Here is a 17,279-nt window from a genome sequence, read left to right as displayed (position 1 = left end):
TAAGGGATCCTTTCTATTCGGAAGCAAATTGGAAAAGCTAGCCAGTAAGTGGATGAATCTCCAATGCCTTGGCTACCGGAAAATGAGAAAAAGAGGTCACAGTGCCCCTTGCCCATGAGGGATTGGGCCAGGGGCTCCCAGCGCTTCCGGTCCTACAGAAACTTGTCATTTCAGATATCTAGGCCCTCAGGGAAAAGAGGAACTGGTTCGGGATCAAGTTCGACCTGAACTTCCCAATGAAGTGTGGCCAACCCATCCATGGGATGAGGAAATAGAGGACAGACTATCCCTCTTTTGTCAGAGGTGGGTTGAGATCACGTCAGACAAATGGGTACTGGACATCATACGAGAAGGATATGCTCTAGAACAGTGGTTCTCAACCCTGTCCTGGGGACCCCCCCAGCCAGTCGGGTTTTCAGGATATCCACAATGAATATGCATGAGAGAAAATTTGCATGTTATGGAGGCAGTGTATGCAAATTTTCTCTCATGCATATTGATTGTGGATATCCTGAAAACCCGACTGGCTGGGGGGGTCCCCAGGACAGGGTTGAGAACCACTGCTCTAGAATTTCATTGCATCCCTCGGGACATGATAATGAAATCATCTTGCCACTCCCAGCACAAAAAACTGGCAGTGGAATCCACGTTGATAAGGCTCCTCAGTTTGAGGGCTATAGCCCCAGTACAGACACCCCAAGAAAATATGGGGCATTATTCCATCTATATCATCGTACCTAAGAAGGCGGGTTCATTTCACCCCATCCTGGATCTTAAGAGTGTCAATCGTCATCTGCAGGTAATTCACTTCTGCATGGAAACTCTTCGCTCCATCATAATGGCCGTACAACCAGGAGAGTTCTTAACATCCCTGGACCTCTCTTCATATCCCAATCCATCAAGACCACCAGCGTTTCCTAAGCTTTGTGGTACTGGACCGCCATTATCAGTTCTGGGCTTTGTCCTTTGGCCTGGCAACTGCCCCCAGAACATTCTCCAAAATTATGGTGGTCATAGTGGCGGCACTGAGAAAAGAAGGGGATCCTGGTGCACCCTTACTTAGACAACTGGCTGATCCAGGCAAAGTTGTTGGAAGAGAGCCTCCAGGTGACTAGCAGGGTCAGGTCTCTGCTTCAGGAACTCGGTTGGGTCGTGAACATGGACAAGAGCAGTTTCAAGCCCTCCCAGTCCTTAGAGTGCTTGGGTCTCCGGTTCAACACCAAGCAGGACAAGGTCTTCCTCCCTCGAGGATAAGGAAACTGATGTGCCAAGTGCGTCAGTTGATGAACACAATGTACCCCAGGCAGTGGAGCTATCTCTAGATCCTCAGCCTGATGGCTTCAACCCTGGAGGTAGTACCATGGGCGAGGGAACACATGTGGCCACTCCAACGCTCCCTGCTGTCATGTTGGAACCCACTATCTCAAGACTACTTGATTCGCCTCCACCTACCAATGAAAGTATGTTCTTGGCTCCCATGTAAGCCTGAAGCCTGTCCCCATTGAACTGGCTAGTCCTCACAATGGATGTGAGCCTCCGAGGGTGGGGAGCCCCTTGTCAGGAATTTGACAACCCAGGGGCAATGGACCAGGGAAGAGGCGCGCTGGGACATAAACCACCTGGAAGCTCGAGCTGTCAGATTAGTGTGTCTGCAATTCAGCCACAGGCTCCAGGGTCAAGCAGTCCGCATGATGTCGGACAACGCAACAATAGTAGCCTACATCAACCACCAGGGAGGAATCAAAAGCCACCAAGACTCTCTGGAGATATTTCCCCTTATGGAATGGGCAGAGTTAAATCTACAAGGGATCTCGGCCTCCCACATTGTGGGAAAAGACAACGTCAGAGCAGACTTTCTCAGCAGGGAGAGTCTGGATCCAGGGGAATGAGCTTTGTCGACCAGAGCCTTCCAGTTCCTAGTAGATTGCTGGAGCCTCCCATCCATCGACCTACTGGCCACATCTCACAATGCAAAGGTCCCCTGATTCTTCAGTCGCAGAAGAGATCAGCGCTCCCAAGGGATCAACGCCCTTGTTCAGACCTGGCCAGAGGAGGACTTACTCTTCACCTTCCCTCCATGGCCTCTGTTAGGCAAGGTCATTCGCAAGATCAAACACCACAGAGGATTAGTCCTTCTGGTGGCCCCAGATTGGTCCAGATGCCCGTGGTATCCAGACATGAGGAGGCTTCTTGTGGAGAGTCCCCTTTGCCTCCCCCTGCACAGGGACCTTCTCCAGCAAGGCCCGATTCTTCACGAAGACCCAACTTGATTCTCTCTTATGGTCTAGCCCTTGAGAGGGCTCGCCTGACAAAGCGTGGATATTCAGCAGCAGTGATCTCTACCTTGCTCCACGCGCGCAGAAATTTTCAATGTCCTTGGCATATGTAAGGATTTGGAGAATATTTGAAGCCTAGTGCGAGGAATGCAGGGTGCCCCCACAAATGGCCAAGATCCCCATGATTCTGGAATTTTTACAGAACGGCCTGAACAAAGGATTGACCCTCAACTCCTTGAAGGTCCAAGTGGTGGCCCTCTCCTGCTTCAGGGCCAACATGAACGGAACCCGCCTGTCTACACATCCGGACTTGGCCCATTTCCTAAAAGGGGTTAAACATCTCTGACCAACCTTAAAATGGTCGGTCCCTCTATGGAACCTCTTAGCAGGGCCTTCCTTTCGGCCACTGCGCACTCTGTCTCTATGCCTGTTAACGCTGAAGACTGTATTCTTGGTGGCAATTTGCTCAGCTCGTCGCATCTCTGAATTACAGGTGCTGTCATGTCTGGAGCCGTTCCTCCGGTTGACTCTAGGAATGTTGCAGCTTTGCACCATCCCTTCCATCTTGCCAAAAGTAGTCTCTGTTTCACCTGAACTAGTCCATTTTCTTACTGTCCCTAGATAGATGCAAGGACTCAATAGACTACCGCTTCCTACTCCACTAAAAACATCAGTAGGCTGTTAGTATGGTATCTAGAATGTACAGAACTGGTGCGCAAGACGGATCGCTTGTTTGTTTTTCACAGTGGAAGGAAACAAGGCGAAGCAGCTTTGCAAGCTACCATAGCTCGCTGGATCAAGGAAGTGATCACAGGAGCTTATTTAGAGGCAGGAAAGCCTTTACCCCTTCAGGTTAAAGGTCATTCCACTAGGGCCCAGGCAGTATCCTGGGCGGAAGCTAAGCTACTGTCTTCCGTCGACATCTGCCGAACAGCAACATGGTCATCCTTGCACACCTTCTCCAGGTTCTATCGCCTGGACGTCCAGGCCTGAGTGGATGCAGCCTTTGTGAAGGCGGTGCTGACTGGACCATGGGTAGCCTCCAACTCCATTCGGGAATAGCTTTTGACATCCCATTGGTCCTGAGTCCATCTGGCTACATACTAGGAAATGGAGAAATTACTTACCTGATAATTTGTTTTCCTTAGAGTAGACGGACTCAGCATCCTGCCCACGGCTGCCCATGAACAGTGCCAAGAAATTGCACATGAATCTTGATACTAAAGAGATTACAGGTAAACCATCACACTATCCCTAGATCTGGGCATCTGTAACATTGCTGGGATTCAGCATGTGTTTGGTTGAGTACAGTTACAGTCACCACTTTTAATCAAGTTTTTAATCAAGTTATTAAATTGTATTCAAGTTTTTCAATAGTATGTCCACAATGGCTTTTGAATAGAATACTGAGTGGCTGAGGTCACTGCAGGGGTTTATCTAGGGTGACGTCAGCTTTGAAACCTGACTTCGTCTCCATCTGCTAGCAAGGGAGCACATAACCCATTGGTCCTGAGTCCATCTATCTACACTAAGGAAAACAAAATTATCAGGTAAGTAATTTCTCCAATGCATGCCTAATTGGACTGGTATATCTTGCTGTACCATTTAACATAAGATGCACCATGTTGGGTCAAACCAAAAGTCCATAAAGCCCACCATCCTGTCTCTGAAAGTACCCAGCAGATCCCAACGAGTAAATCCATTTTTTTCTTATTCACTCCCAGAGACAGCAATGGTTTTCCCAAATCTACCTGGCTAATAATGTTTTATAGACTTTACCTCTAAGAACTTGTCCAAACCCCTTTTAAACCTCGCTGTGCTAGTCGCCTTTACAGCATCCTTCTGCAACCAAGTCTACAGCTTAATTGTGTGTTGAGTGAAAGAATACTTTCACCAATTTGTTTTAAATCTTCTACTTGTTAGTTTATTTAAAAAATAAATAAATCCACAGCTCAAGGCAGCATGCCAAACAAGTCATAAAAGAGTGCAAATAAAGCAACCCCAAGATATGAAGACAATAATGCTGAACTGCTCATAAACCTGCCTCCTGCTATACATGTGATCAAAAACAAACAGCAGCAGGACTAAAGGCTCACTCTCTCAAACCAAAGCTGAAAAGGGCGGGAGCTAGGCTAACTAAAACAAGCAAATGTGTGCTGAAACACAGACCTTTTAAGCTGCTTACGAAAAGTCTATGCGGAGACTGTCAAGTGTCAACTGTTCTGGTAGTCCATTCCAAAAAGCTGGAGAGTGACTGAGGATGCCCGCTTTCTGGTCTCAGCAGGGCGTGCTAATCAAACCGATGGAGGCTGATCTGAGCATTCATGTAAGATTGTAAATACGCAGTTTAGCATTATTCCATAGAAAAGTATTATTACAATAAGTAATCATAATCACTTTCTAGTAAATTTGCTATTCAGCTGGTAGCCAGTTTCATGGAGTGTCCTTTAGTCAATTTGAAAAAGTAATTAACCATTCCCTATTTACCTGTTGCACCCCCACATAATTTGTTTGTTTTATTTATTTATTTTTCTATACCGACATTCGATTTGCCATATCACATCGGTTTACATATAACAGTAAGTTTAAGGCTCGGCTTATAATGACTTGGTACAGTGTAACAGCTTAAATTGGATAACTAGCTATTGTTGGATAACTGAGCCATTGTTCTCAGCTGTGTCTTGCATGCAATAAAAGTCTTTCTTTCCGGATCTGACGGTAACATTGTGGCGGGTGCTGCAGTTAGTACAACATGCAGCAGTCTGAGTGTTGACTTAAGGAGATCACTTCACTGAGGCACTGAAAGAGCTCCACTGGCTTCCAGTAAGATGGAGATTTAAATTTGGGCCCCTGGTTCTAACTCATAGATTGCTTCATTCTGAATATGAGTGCTCAGTGCAGCAGAGCTTGTAATGGTGTGTGCCTGGAAGAGCTTTGCGCTACTGTGATATGAAATTGCTTAGTATACCAGTTGCATGGGCTTATAAACTTCAGGTGACAAGTTCTCAAGCATGTTCATATTCAGCACCCAGGCTATGGAATCCCTTGCCTATTATGTTGCAAGTTTTAGGAAAGGATTGAAAACCCTACTTTTTACTGAATCTTTTAAAACATGCGCTGCTGAGTGTCTGCTTTCCCCTTAGAGCAGCTTTTAAACATGTGGATAAAGGTGAACCGGTAGATGTAGTGTATTTGGATTTTCAGAAGGCGTTTGACTAAGTCCCTCATGAGAGGCTTCTACGAAAACTAAAACATCATGGGATAGGTGGCGATGTCCTTTCGTGGATTACAAACTGGTTAAAAGACAGGAAACAGAGAGTAGGATTAAATGGTCAATTTTCTCAGTGGAAAAGGGTAAACAGTGGAGTGCCTCAGGGATTTGTACTTGGACCGGTGCTTTTCAATATATATATAAATGATCTGGAAAGGAATACGGCGAGTGAGGTTATCAAATTTGCGGATGATACAAAATTATTCAGAGTGGTTAAATCACAAGCGGATTGTGATACATTACAGGAGGAGCTTGCAAGACTGGAAGATTGGGCATCCAAATGGCAGATGAAATTTAATGTGGACAAGTGCAAGGTGTTGCCTATAGGGAAAAATAACCCTTGCTGTAGTTACACGATGTTAGGTTCCATATTAGGAGCTACCACCCAGGAAAAAGATCTAGGCATCATAATGGATAATACTTTAAAATCGTCAGCTCAGTGTGCTGCAGCAGTCAAAAAAGCAAATAGAATGTTAGGAATTATTAGGAAGGGAATGGTTAATAGAACGGAAAATGTCATAATGCCTCTGTATCGCTCCATGGTGAGACCGCACCTTGAATACTGTGTACAATTCTGGTCACCACATCTCAAAAAAGATATAATTGCGATGGAGAAGGTGCAGAGAAGGGCTACCAAAATGATAAGAGGAATGGAACAGCTCCCCTATGAGGAAAGACTAAAGAGGTTAGGACTTTTCAGCTTGGAAAAGAGACGGCTGAGGGGGGATATGATAGAGGTCTTTAAGATCATGAGAGGTCTTGAATGAGTAGATGTGACTTGGTTATTTACACTTTCGAATAATAGTTGGACAAGGGGCCATTCCATGAAGTTAGCAAGTAGCACATTTAAGACTAATCGGAGAAAATTCTTTTTCACTCAACGCACAATAAAGCTCTGGAATTTGTTGCCAGAGGATGTGGTTAGTGCAGTTAGTGTAGCTGGGTTCAAAAAAGGTTTGGATAAGTTCTTGGAGGAGAAGTCCATTAATGGCTATTAATCAATTTTACTTAGGGAATAGCCACTGTTATTAATTGCATCAGTACCATGGGTGGTTCTTAGTGTTTGGGTAATTGCCAGGGTCTTGTGGCCTGGTTTTGGCCTCTGTTGGAAACAGGATGCTGGGCTTGATGGACCCTTGGTCTGACCCAGCATGGCAATTTCTTATGTTCTTATGTTAAACAAAATCAATCTCCTTTTTAAAAGTTAATGCCAGCAGCCTGGTTCCAGTCTAGTTAAGGTGGAGCTCGTCCTTTCGGAAAAGACTCCCCATTTCCCCAAAAGGTTCCCCGGTTCCTTACAAAATTGAATCAGTCTTCCTTGTACCACCGTCTCATCCACGCTTTGAGACTCTGAAGCTCTGCCTGCCTCTGGTGACCTGCACGTGGAACAGGGAGCATTTCAGAGAATGCTACCCTGGAGGTTCTGGATTTCACCTTTCTACCTAAGAGCCTAAATTTGACTTCCAGAACCTCCCTCCCACATTTTCCTATATAGTTGGTGCCCTCATGTACCACGACAGCCGGCTTCTCCCCAGCACTGTCTAAAATCCTATCTAGGTGACGCATGAGGTCCATCACATGCCTGTCAGTGTGAAGGTGGTGGAATCTCATGCGTCACCTAGATAGGATTAGTGTTTAGTTTGCCATGAATTTCTCTGTTTAGGTATTACTGCTGTGTTCTGACATATGCCGGTGTTACTTCAAGCTCGAATTGTCATCCTGGGTCAATTTTTCAGGCCATCTGTTTTGGGAGAGTCCATCGGTAGCTTTTCATCCGTGGACTTTGCACCAAGTTCCAAAGCAAACGGACACAATGATGTAGCTTTGCTTCAAAACTTGTTGTGGGTACAAAGTATTAATATCCTAAACCCCTGCCCTAAACGCAGCCCGGCAGGAACACTGCTTCCTAAGGCGGCTGAATGCATCTGCGTTGTGAGCCAACGGGCGGACTTGTAGCAGTATTGTTCTCAGCCAGCCAGTTTCTCAACATAAATTGCTGCTTCCCTGTATAAATGGCTTGTGAAAATTCTCCTGCGGCTGATGGTGTAGCCAGCTGTAGCAAAACCTGGCTACTGCCTCCTTTGTGCCAGAAGCCTCTGCCGCAGGCTTCGGTGCATTTTTCACAGAGACCTGGAAAGGGCTTTTAGTGAAAACCAATGCTTGCTTCAAAAAACAAACATGTGAACAGATCTGTGCCTATCTGAAAATTTACTGGGGCAGGGAAGTTAAATTTAGCTTTTTAGTTTTCACTAAAGTTTAACTGATCAAACTCAAGGGCAGGGGCAGCATTAGGTTGAGAGGAGCAAGTTAAGTGGCTAGTGAGGGTTTTCAATGCTAGCCACCTAACCTGGCCAGCCAAACCTAGGTGCAGGGACAGCCGGCTTATTCCTGTTCCACTCACTCGATCTGCTAAAAACAACCCCTGGTGCCCACTAGTTCCCCCTCCCTCCTCATACCTACACAAAACCTGTGGCCAAATAGCTCTACTGATTTTTCTGCCCCCCCCCCCCATCTCCCCCAAAAGATCCTAACGCTGAGCTGGCAGGAGGGCAAAGTCTGAACTCCTACCCATTCGGTGCCCAGCATTGCTGTGGTGCTAAGCCTGCTGTTTTAGCCTAGGGGTACAAGCCCCTCTCCTTTATAAGCTCAAGACGGGTGATTGCGCGTTTCTCCTCCTTCAATTCTTTCTTTCTTTTCCAGCCCTGTTTCAAAGGAAGAGCTCATCTCCATCCCAGAATACTCGCCTGTGAATGAGATTCCGCCCACGGTTTCCCCGGCCCAGAGCGGAAAGGGCAATGCCAGGGCCATCGAGGAGCTCCTGGACTTCACAGGCCAGCCTGCCTTCTCTACTAAACTTTCCAGCGACACCATCAGCCTGGACGACTGCAATAGGAACTTGTTTGATGGCTTCGGCAGCCCCGCGCAGGAGGCCACCCTCAACACCATCTGCTGACGGCTGCAGCATGGATAAAGCCTCGAGGTACGCTCTCTCGCATTGACTGTGTCTTCTGGGCCCAACTCCCTCTCCTCCTCCCCTTCGCCTTTCGGCTTCCAGCTGAATTGGAACTGGCTTCTTACTGGGCTAGGGTGCCATGAGCATTCGTTCACAACTACCTGAAGGGAGGGCGGCAGGTTTCCTATTTATAGCCCCTCCCCCTCCCTCGCTTCTAACCCAGCCGTTGCAGCAACCGTCCTTGGCGTACTGGGGAACTTTAGAGTAACCATCACCATGAGATTAGTAGGAATTAGCAGGGAGGGGTACAAAATTTACACTCATGTGTGTGTGTGTCTCTCTCTCTCTCTCCAAACCCAACCCCCACCTGTTTTTCTGCATCTGTTTGTCCTCTGGGCCTGTGCAGGCCAATGCGGTGCCACTTCCTCCTCTAGGGCCTGTGCGGACTGATTTTTCAGCACCAGTGCCCGGAGCATCCTCGAAATCCGGCAATTTTATGCAGAATTACAGAGTCTATGGGTGAAGCCTAGAGAGTTCACAGATAATGGTCCTAGTTCAGGAGTTGCTGGCCCCTGAATCTGGCCATTACGAGCCTCATTAACAGAAGTCGGGGGACTCCTTTTGCAACATCCCTAGCTCTGGCCACCCCAGAGAGCAGACCCTGGGCTCAGGAATCCAACCTGGGTCTCCCGCATGGGCGGCCTTAACCTCAGCATGGGAGAGCTAGGATCAGGCACAGCAGAATTTATCCGCCATCAGTGTAGCATGGCCAGGGAATTTAGCCATCTGGGATAATTCAGATTGAACACTTTAACTGTCAAACCTCACTTATGTTTACTTATACAGCACCCGTATAAAGAAATTGCCTTTCAATAAATACCTCTTTGCTAGGCAAGGAAGCCAGAGATAGTTTAGTGTCTGGTTTTTACTGCCTTCGTTCCTTTCTTGTGTGGATCCGGTTTTCCAATCATTTTATCTTACATTCAGAGCACATGTGTAAAGAATTCATTTATTTCTTATACAGTGACAATTATTAAAATGATAATACAAACTCATAGTCTTTTCCCAGACTACAAGCCAGTCCTTTTCCCGCATGCAGACGTGCACCTGGAGCCCCGTCTGCAGGTGTCAGCGTTGTGCAGTAGCTGGGACTGCCCTCCACCTGGGGGGGCTATCAGTCCTGTCTGGATATTAAACCTATGGAAGTGCTGCCTTTGGGCCATTTAAATTGCCCCATCCCTCATCTGGAAGATAGTGGTAGAGGTGGCTTGAATACGTGCAGTTGCACAGAGTTCCCAGGGCATAGAATGAGAGCACCTAATAATACAGTTGTGCTTGTAACCCTGGTACCGGGGGACCTGTCCTGATCAGTTTTCGGGTTCTTTTAATGAACTCAAACAGATGGTGTATTGGACCTTGGATGGAACATCACTGACTGTGAAAGACGGCAAGTGCAGTCCTCTCTGTGGCAACCTATAATTCAGTAGTTCCCAAACCTGTCCTGGAGGACTCCCAGCCAGTCAGGTTTTCAGGATATCCATAATGAATATGCATGAGAGAAATCTGCATGCAATGGAAGCAGGTATACAAATCTATCTCATGCATATTCACTGCAGATATTCTGAAAACCAGACAGGCTGGGAGTCCCTCAGGACAGTTTTGGGAACTTCTGCATATTCCTTCCTCAGCCTACAGCAGGGGTTGTCAACTCTGGTCCTGAAAAAACCACAAACAGATCTGATTTTTTGGGATATCCATAGTGAATATGCATGAGACAGATTTTCATGCACTGCTATGGTTCTTGAGGACTGGAGTTGGCTACCCCTGGCCTACAGAATAACTTTCAGGCCATGCCTCTCGTGTGGTTCCCACCTGAACTGACTTTTATGTACAGGCCCCACGTCACAGGACAGTCAAGTGAATACAATTCTGAAATCTTTACTGCAGTGGAGCTAGTCGTGCCCCAATTTCAATAGCATACTAGCATCAGTGATGGATTTTGTTCTCTGCCATGCCATCATTGCTCCCTCCTCTCCCCTTCTAAGACCTCTGGTTTTTTTTAATCCCCACCTCTAGCTGTCAATCACTGAATTCTTTCCCTCAGTTCTCCCTGCCCTCCCGCCTCCCCCTGGGCAACTCTTTACCTCCAAGCATCTACTGCGCTGACTTCAGATCTCCAGTGGTGGCGCTGCTGTTCTGACAAGGCAACAGGCTCACAGAGAGACTGAGTAAACCAGCAGACCCCATCCTCTTCGGCCAAACAAAACCCTCCGGGTTTCCATGCCAGTTTCGTAACTTGACACTTTAAAGTGGAGCCCCTCTTTCCTGAAATCATGCAGATTAAGAGTTATTACTAGGAACCTAGGTGCTGTCCAGTAATAACAGCTGATATGTGGTGGCTACACTCTCCACATGGACCAAGAGCCAGCTGTTAGCCCCCTACATCCAGTGCTATATCTCTGCTTCACCTGCCGTCTAGTTCCAACAGCGTGTGGCCTAGAGATGGCTGGAAGGTGTCGCAAGAGTCTCCCTCGGTTATGGTGAATGTGACTCTTTCTTGTGTTTCATGTTTTGGTTTTTTTTGTTTTTTTACTTTACAGAGCCCGCTTCATCACTCCATGGAGACCTCCCTTCCTGGCAGTGATACAGGATCCTGTCAACTCAAGATGCTTTTCTGCAGCCCTGGCAAACGCAGCATTTCAACTATCCACACCGAATGTGACTTTTAAGTCTTCCCTTATGGCGCAAGCTAATCAGTACAGGTGGATGCTGCTGCCATTGCTCTGTAGCTAGTCTCCAGGAAGGATTATCTCATCAGCTCTGTGGGTGGCTGCTGCCGCTGCTGCATCGCTCTTCGGATCTCATCTGGCCAAAATGGACTCGGGCGTGTGTAGCTTTTGCCTTTCACCTTGCCGTCATTTTCCCTTCGCTTTCCAAAGTTGCCTTTTCCTGGCCAGATCTAGCCAGCTCAGCCATGCACTGGGAAAGTTAGGGCAGAGCTGTGCTTTAGTTGCGTGCCTCCTTTCCCACAGAAACATGGCCAGGTGTAATAGCAGGGCAGCGGGAAAAGATCAAGCTCCGGCAGTCCCAAAACAGAAGGAGGTCTCTTACTGGCTGCCCAGGGCTGTCAAGAAGGCGCTGAACCCCTGGCTTGAATGTGCTGCACACAAATCTTTTTCCCGTTCCGAACTTTCCATAAGCTGAGAAATCACTATTTGGCCTGTGGGGGTGGGGGTGGTCTTGTGCTCCACAGGGTGTTCCTAAGTTGAAACCAGAGAGCTATGTTAGTTTTAAAGGTGTGATCCCTATGAGATGGCAGATCTACAGTAAGCAACACTTCTGTTTGTTTTCAGATGAACTTCGAGCTCTATTTTCTGCGACTTCCCTTCACCTCTGTATAAAAAAAGCAGCAGTTAGTAATGTATTGCACATATAGTGAGTATTATTATTTTTTTTTTTAGGAAAAGGCTGATGCACATGAGAGCACAAGGTGGCACACCTGGACCCAAGTGCTTTCACCTGCATGAGCAAGCGGAGGCGTCCAGCCAGGGTTCGTGCTGAGAAGACCACAGTGAGAACAGGAAAAAGTTCTTGAAATGGTCACCCAGTGGATTTTGCATGCTTTCATTGTCTCAAATGAAATATACTCCCTCTCTTAAAGTTGTAATTATTCTTTAGTTCTTTGGGAGGACTTTTCTTTTGTCCTTTTTTAAATGAGATTTGGTGCCCCGCAGTCAAAATATTTCCTCCATTCCTCTTACTCTGTATTCTACCTTCTTTCTGTTGGCCCTCTCCAGGCTAGGTGTGGGCCTGTTCTTTTGATCTTAGTTTCTAAGTTTTTTTATTTTTTTTAAAGCCTTTTTTAAAATCCCGCAACATGTTGAGCTTGTAGTTGGGTTTCTCTACCTTTTTAGAGACTGGCCCGCAGCTTTGATTCGTTCTTGACGCCTCCTGGGCATAAGTGGGGAAGTCAAATGAGGCGCTGTTAGCAGCTAGCAAAGAGAGACGGTTGCATTAAGGTAAACACATTTTTGCTCTCCACAACAGCTTTTAAATGCAGCTTCTGGGGAGAACCTTCAGGTTGCTGTGGTATGTGTATGTATATATATATATAAATATATAGGTACAGTCCCTAATCTATTTATGCTGGTGTGTTGCTAGACACAGACCTGTGCAGTAAGCTGTGATGTTACCATATCTTCCAAATTGTCCAGTTTCATCCTTAATCAAGAGGTGCCTGTGTATTCCTGTGTTTATATTGTATGTAATGGATGTGGTATTTTTATTTTGCTTTTGCTGTATAATGTGTAGATTTGTTGCTGGCATGCCATGTGTAATGAATACCACATGTGCACCACGGTGGAATATATCTTTATTTCTCAATCTGATCCCTGGATTTATGTAAGTCATTTCTGTTCTGTAGTGTCAAAAAGCAGGAGGAATGTTTGATCTTTAGCAAAACAAAATGGGTAATTGTTTTTTTAAATGTTATTGAACAAAGAGTACATTGTTTTGGAAATAACAAAAAAAAGTATTTATTTAAGTAAATTGGGGTGCTGCTGTGCTGATCATCATCAGAAAACTCAAGTCCTCCCTCCATGCAGATACGCCGATAACATATCAAGTATATGAAGGCATGAGCGGCTGAAGAGACAGTTGGAGGAAGGAGATTTTTCAAAATGCTGTGTGACCTTAGTAAAATGTTCACACCTTTTTATATTGTAAACAAAAAGAAAGAAGAGCAAACATGTTAGATTTGAATTGCATATGCAGTCCCATGGAACACATCTGCCTATGAGTCTTATACACACTGTGATGAAAAGGTGCCAGTCTCACAAGTAGTAACATTGGAGATATCATCGGCTGGGGATCATGTGGCACGCCTAGTTGCCCTGTTGTAGCTCAGGATATGTCCCAGCTTTTGGTGATACAAGATTCATGACTGCCATTTGTTCTAGAGGTGGCCATCATCTCCCTGCCTCATTATCCCTCTCCCCTGTGTTCATGTTAACGTATACGCTGGGCCTTGGGTGGACAGCCAGTTCAGTCTAGGTGCTGAAGTAAGGGAAGCTTGTAGGACTGAAGAGAAATGAGAGGATTCCTGGATTACAAAATAGCATTTTGCTTGGGTGAACTTCTGGCACTATGGATTAAGAAAATAATAAAGCCAAAGGTTGACCTTTCTCCCTTCCCCACCCCAATTCTGTTGTATACTCATAGGCCATCAAGTAGTACAAGCAGGAATGATTATGTAATATGATAACATTTTTCCATTTAGTCATTTTTAATTAAGCAAAATTGTCAAGGATGATAACGTGTTTCTCAAAGGGGGAGACACATGAGTTTTCATGGGTTGCAAAATGAAAACATAAATATATTTTTTTGACAATATATCAAGCTATCCTGTCACCTACATTTAAAATTACAAAAGTTTACAATTCATAAGACATATCCTCCAAAACAACAGAGAATGTGTTTGGTATTTTTCCTGCCAAGAGCACCATGTGGACTTGTCATTTTAAATGATCCTGCTAGAACCTGTGTGAAGCTTGTCGAAGCCCCAAGCATAACCTTTTGGAAGGTTAACAATGTTAGCAGAGAGGATGGATATAGTATATTCCTCTTGATAAGGAATGATCTCTTCTCCTGAAGAATGACTGATCTGGGCGAACAAGCTCCCAACTGTCAGCCCATGCCATAATGCAACACCTTGGTCCTCCTATCACTGCAACTGATAACTTCAAGAGAGAATGTATGCTGATATCTGAACCCACTCAGCCAGCATTTTTCCGTGGGTACAAATTCCCTTCATGAATCTGGGTCTTGGGTGAGTATTGTGTTGGGTTTTACTCAGGTTTGATGGGTCGGTTTTGATGTCATCAGCTTTTGTGAGTGTAATATGTTTGATTACATTTTTTAATATTCTGCCTATCATACACCTTGGCTGTCCTAGGTGGATTACAGTAAACAAGCATTACTATCACATACCTAGGGTTAAGGGTTACTGTTAGGAGTTTTGGTATAGTATTGGCCATGGAATCTTGGACATATCTTACTAATGTTTCCACAAACAATCCCTTTAATTAATTCTCATGGCTGATGGCATGTACTCGTTAAAAAAAAAAAAGAGAGTTCTGTAAAAGGGATGGTCCCAAAAAAACAGCACTTCTGCTATTTTGGATCGGCTTCCGTGCTGTTTTTTGGGACCATCTCGTAAAAAAAAAAAAAAAAAATACAGGTAGGAAGGGACAATCCTATGCACACCTCTTCCTTTCGCCAAAATCCTATTTTATAATTGTAGGCCCAAGTGAGAAATGCCTAGAGGCAGAGAGATGCCACTGGTAAAAGCTGTGAGCAATTACGGAGTATTCTTTATATCCCTAAAGCAGTCTGACCACGTCAGGCAGGACGGTGGGAAGTATTGAATATTTTTGCACTTTGCAATTTAAACCTGTTTTAAAAAATATTTATGGTAGTGCATAGGTCTGAAATTATAAAATAGTACTTTGGCAAAAAAAAAAAAAAAAGCGGTGCCAGTCCTGGCTATGCTTGTCCTTACCTATCTTTTACAGGTATGTGCCATCAAAGATCATGAGAATTAAAGGAAGGGATTGTTTGTGGGAATTTATTAAGGATTTGGAAGTCTTCACGTTAAGACTGAAGAGAGCTTGGACATAGTCATTTGATGGTCAAAGAGCATGACTTTTTTTGCAGACCTGCAGGACCTTCCAGATAGGAATCCTCATAAGATCTAAAAATGCACACCACAGAAGAGAAACATTCATATATCTCAACGGTATAGACAGTACACCCAGCGCAGCCTTTTACAATGAAAAGAAAGTTCGAGAACAAGAAATATGGATATGAGACTCAGAGAAGACAGATCCTACAGTAACATCAGAAAGGACTTCTTTGGGGGAAGGCTGGTGGATGTATGGAATGATTTTGTAGTTGAGTTAAAGAAATAACAGAATTCAAGAGCCTAGAATAAGCACAAAGAAGCCCAAGTGGGTGTGACATTGCAAAAGGAAGCAAATTTCTCCACTCCTCTGTGAGCTGTTACTATGTTTAAGTTTCTGCATAACTGAGAGACTGGTCTTATGATGAAATGTCAAGGTATAGAGCATTGAGCAGCTGCAAATGTCTGCTCCATGCATGATACATCCTTTACTAGAGACCTGCCCCAATCCCTTCCTTTCTGTTAGTTCAGAGGTTTAGTTCTGCCACTGGGGAAAACACATTCAAAGCCCTTCCCCACTTCAAATCTGTGAGACATTTTACAGAGGTATTTTCTAGTGGGAATGGTGGAAGATAACATGACATCAAATGCCATCCCAATAGCATTCTTCTTGCCTGGGTTTAACTCCCTGCAACGTGCATAGGCCTCTCGGAGACAGAGCAAAGAGACAAGAGAGAACCATAGTAACGATGCCAGAAGAGGACCAGATGGCCCATCCAGTCTGCCCAGCTTCTTATGGTAGTATCTGCTGCTCTCTGCAGGTATCCCCAACCTTTATGATAAGGGTAGTAATACTTACAATCAAAACCAAGCAACTGTCAAACCCTTAACAAATTACTGCTAGCAACATTTTTACTGGGAGAAGTACCTTCTTCAGGCAATGCTGCTTGACATTCTTTGCTTTGGGTCTCAGCCATAGAAGCCATCCTATGCTTTCTCCCTTAATTCTGCATATCAGAATCCCAGACCAAAAAAATCAAGGCCCATGTTGGGTGTTGACTGTATCACGAAACAGGGAGCGATGCTGCAGTTGCGTCAAAAGCATCAAGGCTATTGGTTGAGGTTAGTAATCCCCATGCCTTCTGTTAAGAGTAGTAACTGCTGTTCTGTGCGGTTACCACCAAGCACCCTTTTCTTCATTTCCATCCTCTAGCCTTTAGGGATCCAGTGTTTATCCCATGTACCTTTGAATTAATTGACCATTTTCTTCTTCACCACCTCCTCTGACAGGGCATTCCAAGCATCTACCACCTTCTCTGTGAAGAAAGATTTTCCTGATGTTCGTTCTGAGTTGCCCCCCTGCAGTTTAATTTTGTAACTCCTAGTTCTGTTTCCACCAGAAAAGGTTAAACATTTGGGCATCATTAAAACCTTTCAGGTATCTAAAGTTCTGTATCATATCTCCCCTGCACCTCCTCTCTTCCAGGGTATACATATTTAGATCCTTCAGCCTCTTCTCATAAGTCTTCTGATACAGACCCCAAACCATTATTGTCACCCTTCTCTGGACCGCCTCTATCCTTTTTGAGACTGTCTCCAGAACTGAAAACAATACTCCAGGTAAGGCCTCACCAAGGACCTGTACAAAGGCATAATCACCTCCTTTTACCTGCTGGATATTCCTCTCTCTCTGCAGCCCAGGATTCTTCTGGCTTTAGCTATCACCTTATCACATTTCTTCACTGTCTTCAGATCGCCAGATATTATTACCCCAAGGTCCCTCTCTTGGTCCGTGCACATCAGTGTTTTACTCCCCTCACATACAGCTCTTTTGGATTACCACACCCCAGATGCATGATTCTGCACTTCTTGGCATTGAACCCCAGCTGCCAAATCTTTGACCACTCTTCAAGCTTTCTTAAATCACTTTTCATTCTCTCTACTTCTTCAGTTGTGTCCACTCTGTTACAGATCTTAATATCATCCACAAATAGACAAACTTTATCTTCTATCCCTTCTGCAATATCGCTCACAAAAATATTGAACAGAACCAGTCCCAGCACTGATCCCTGTGATACTCTGCTTAACATGATTCTCTCT

At 45.1% G+C, this 17,279-nt stretch overlaps 1 protein-coding gene across 7 annotated transcripts in view; it reads left to right on the top strand.

Annotated features, from left to right (window-relative positions):
* MAP7D2 (MAP7 domain containing 2) overlaps positions 1-12,888 on the top strand; it is a 114,474-nt gene extending 101,586 nt beyond the window's left edge. For 6 of the 7 annotated variants that reach the window (XM_029603386.1, XM_029603384.1, XM_029603383.1 and 3 more), the window contains 2 exons: positions 8,248-8,527; positions 11,101-12,888. In XM_029603386.1, coding sequence (XP_029459246.1) covers positions 8,248-8,500 — 253 coding nt within the window. In that variant the 3' untranslated portion in view covers positions 8,501-8,527; positions 11,101-12,888. The remainder of the gene's footprint in view (positions 1-8,247; positions 8,528-11,100) is intronic. The other variant, XM_029603381.1, reaches the window with a different exon arrangement.
* The last annotated feature ends 4,391 nt before the right edge of the window (positions 12,889-17,279 follow it).

This window comes from Rhinatrema bivittatum, chromosome 5 (genome assembly GCF_901001135.1).
Source record: "Rhinatrema bivittatum chromosome 5, aRhiBiv1.1, whole genome shotgun sequence".
In the NCBI taxonomy this organism is placed as follows: Eukaryota; Metazoa; Chordata; class Amphibia; order Gymnophiona; family Rhinatrematidae; genus Rhinatrema; species Rhinatrema bivittatum.
Note: the sequence above shows the minus strand (reverse complement) of the source record. Positions and strands in the feature narration are given on the sequence as shown.